Below are 3355 nucleotides of genomic sequence, written 5' to 3'. Positions count from 1 at the left end.
CTGAGATTAAAGTCAAAATTCTGAGATTAAAATCAGAGTTCTGAGATTAAAGTCAGAATTCTGAGATTAAAGTCAAAATTCTGAGATTAAAATCAGAGTTCTGAGATTAAAGTCAGAATTCTGAGAAAAAAGTCAGAATTCTGAGAAAAAAGTCTGAATTCTGAGATTTTTCACATGTTAAACTGAATTAAAAATAAAAAAATCAGTTAACTTTTTTTTTTTTCAGTGGCCCTAATCCTCTTCCATAGTTGTTGGATATTAAATACTCTAAATTCATGGTCTGCAACAGGCATGTGGAATAATCAGCTCAGATCAGTCAGTGGGTTTTCATTAATCGTTGAATAACAAATAACTTCCCTACAATAGTATAAAAAACTAAATACTTCCAATGTATGCGAATATCAACTGGTATTAACATCCAGTGGGAATTTGTTCATCTTCTCCACAAAGAATCTTTGAAACTGACTTCATAGTTTCTTAGTTTAGCATCAAGGCCAGAACTGATACAGTTAATTCAAACCACGGATGGCTCTGTGAAGCATATGTACATATGTTATGGCTCTATTTAGCTTTTTTCATAATCATCTCATAAATATTTATGAAAGAATGTGCCCCACAGATGAGCGTGGGCTGTAATGGCTTTTTCTGTCAGGAACTCATTACTCTGACATTTTACTAATTATAATAATGCATCATCTTGACTACAAAAATGCATAAGATGTAAAAAATGTATAAAAATGAGTTGTGCTATAAGATTTGAAATCCTGAAAATAATAAGAAAGCTTTTCCTGCTTTCTTTTACTGTATCTTAAAACTAAATTGCACTATATATACATATTCTCTTTCAGCGATAAATACCAGATTTGTGCTCTGCAGTGCAAACCTTTCTGGAAAGTTGGATTTTTCTGATCAGCATACTGAATAACTTAAATCTTTTTGAACCATTCTGCTTCCTCTATCTGGTGTAAAAACCAGCACATGATCCTATGAATTAATAATTCACTGAGGAGGGTAAAGTGGTACATATATCTTTGCTCAGTGCGGAGGCTTTTGCACAGTCAGATGTAACGCTGCCACATTTAGAGACAGTGGATTACAGCCTTTGAATTCAGGGTGGTAATGACCCCAGAGGAGAAGAAGGCTGTAGAAGTATCTGTGCTATTTTTGATTTGGAAGCATGCAGCCGTCTTTTCTAATACATTGTTGTGAAGTGGAATGATTTATCAGCCTCCTGCCCTCTTGCACAGGCCCAGCTATTTAAGAGCTTCAAACTCTGGGGAACTGTCTAAAATAAGCAAAACTAGGTTAGAAGAGCAGCGGAAATGAAGACTTGAAAGTTTGCACCCTATACTGTGACTGCAGTTAGAAATCTGCCAGGTTCTGGTTGGCTGACTGCATCCCAAACATCTCCACACTGAGCCCTCAGCACTATGCATTATGTAGCAGCAAGAGTAACCGTGTATAGCCAGAGCCCATATCCAGTCACTCGTTTGTGAAATGCAATCTATTGTCTTCGCCTACAAGCACACATGCCACAAACCCAGACAAAGTTGTGAGCACACATGCTGATGCCCTATTTGTGGAGGAGTGTCGCTATCAAACCGTTGCTCAGAATTCAACAAGCTGCGTGGACTCGGTCACCGTAGCAGATCAGCTTACTCATGAGCAATTTATCATTAGGAAATAGGACACAGTCTGTACTCCTTCTGTTCTCTGCTTTAAAGTCCTGCTTTTGTTAAACATTTCTCTTGCTTCTGTACCAGTTTTTTGACCCGGGTGAGGTGCTCTACGCCTACGACAGCCCTGCAGGTTACGGTCTGATGAGCCTGCAGCTGGTCGCCTATGTGTGGTTCTGCTATGCCGTGCTGGTCTCCTTGAAACATTATCCCGAGAAGCAGCCCTTCTACGTCCCTTTCTTTACCACATACACACTTTGGTAAGACAGCTTCCCAAGTTGTTGCTGACTGTTACATGTGAGTTGGGAACTGCAAAGGGAGAAGCATATGTATTTCCTAAGGAAATGTAAATTATTTATGAAGCTCAGTTGAAACAAAAATTAAAGAACATAGCGGGTGCTTTAGGTGAGGAAGTCCCAACTTCATGCTCTTTTTATGTTGCAGATAATTATTCCCAAATGAGAGATTTGTAGCTGGAGGATATATACAGTATATTTATGAGCTGCACAGATTTCATGTGTCAGAATATTTCTTCACTGCCTCATGTTCCTTAAACTTTTTTTTTATATTTGGTTTCCTTACAAATACAAACGTTACTGTGTTTTAATGAGATTTTATGTAACAGACCAACATACAGTATTGCATAATAGCCAAATGGAATGATAGGGATATACATGTTTGATATTTTTTTTTACAAATTGAGAACTGTTAAAAAATTTCAGATTTACCTCCTTAAGTGTCTGTTCTTTGTAGAAGCTTTTTTCTCTGTGTTCCTTAGTCTTTCATAAATAACTTACACACATAAGGCCTTTATTTAATAACTGGGGAACATCGTATCTAGGACTTCAACTAACAATTATTCTGGCAATAGATTCATTTAATTTTGCTAATCAATTATGCTGTCCATTGTCTTTTTTTTTTTTATATAATAGTGATTGGGTAGCTAGAGGTGCTTTGTATGAGATTTATTTACAGAATATGAATAAGATGAAGCCAAAACTATGCCGGTAGAATATAATATAATATAACAGAATAGAATGAAATAGAAAAGAAAAGAAAATCCCTTTATTGTCCCACAATTGGGGAATTGTGGTGTTCTCTATAGAGCTGATTTAATGTCTTGCAAACTGTAAATACAGTATGTTGCAGTTTTAGCTAAATTACTGCTATAGGTTAGATGTTCTTTTAGCATGCTGCATGTTTTAAAATGTTTATACTCAGTGAATATTCTGTTACTAACCTAGTTCTGCAATTAATTAATAACTGTTCATCAATTCCTCCTCTCAGTCCTAATCTTATGGGAGTTGAGTGCATTGGATTTTATGATCTATTCTGACAAATGTAAACCCTGCATTGTTCAGATGTTGTATATGTATAATTTCTTTACTACTTTAACTATGCAGTCATTTGTGTCATATCACATAAAAAGAAATATACACTCACCGGCCACTTTATTAGGTACCCCTGTCCAACTGCTCGTTAACACCTAATTTCTAAGCAGCCAATCACATGGCGGCAACTCAGTGCATTTAGGCATGTAGACATGGTCAAAACAATCTCCTGCAGTTCAAACCGAGCATCAGTATGGGGAAGAAAGGTGATTTGAGTGACTTTGAACGTGGCATGATTGTTGGTGCCAGAGGCTGGTCTGACTATTTCAGAAACTGCTGATCTACTGG

The 3355-nt window shown here is 36.8% G+C and overlaps 1 protein-coding gene across 1 annotated transcript in view; it reads left to right on the top strand.

The window, feature by feature from the left end:
- The window catches only part of tmem145 (transmembrane protein 145), an 84507-nt gene that overhangs the window by 74127 nt on the left and 7025 nt on the right, over window positions 1–3355 (top strand). The window contains exons 12-13 of the mRNA XM_015372865.1: window positions 1764–1936; window positions 2609–2615. Coding sequence (XP_015228351.1) covers window positions 1764–1936; window positions 2609–2615 — 180 coding nt within the window. The remainder of the gene's footprint in view (window positions 1–1763; window positions 1937–2608; window positions 2616–3355) is intronic.

This window comes from Cyprinodon variegatus, unplaced genomic scaffold, assembly GCF_000732505.1.
Source record: "Cyprinodon variegatus isolate N-32 unplaced genomic scaffold, C_variegatus-1.0 Scaffold77, whole genome shotgun sequence".
Taxonomy (NCBI): Eukaryota; Metazoa; Chordata; class Actinopteri; order Cyprinodontiformes; family Cyprinodontidae; genus Cyprinodon; species Cyprinodon variegatus.
This window is presented reverse-complemented; position numbering and strand designations above follow the sequence as displayed.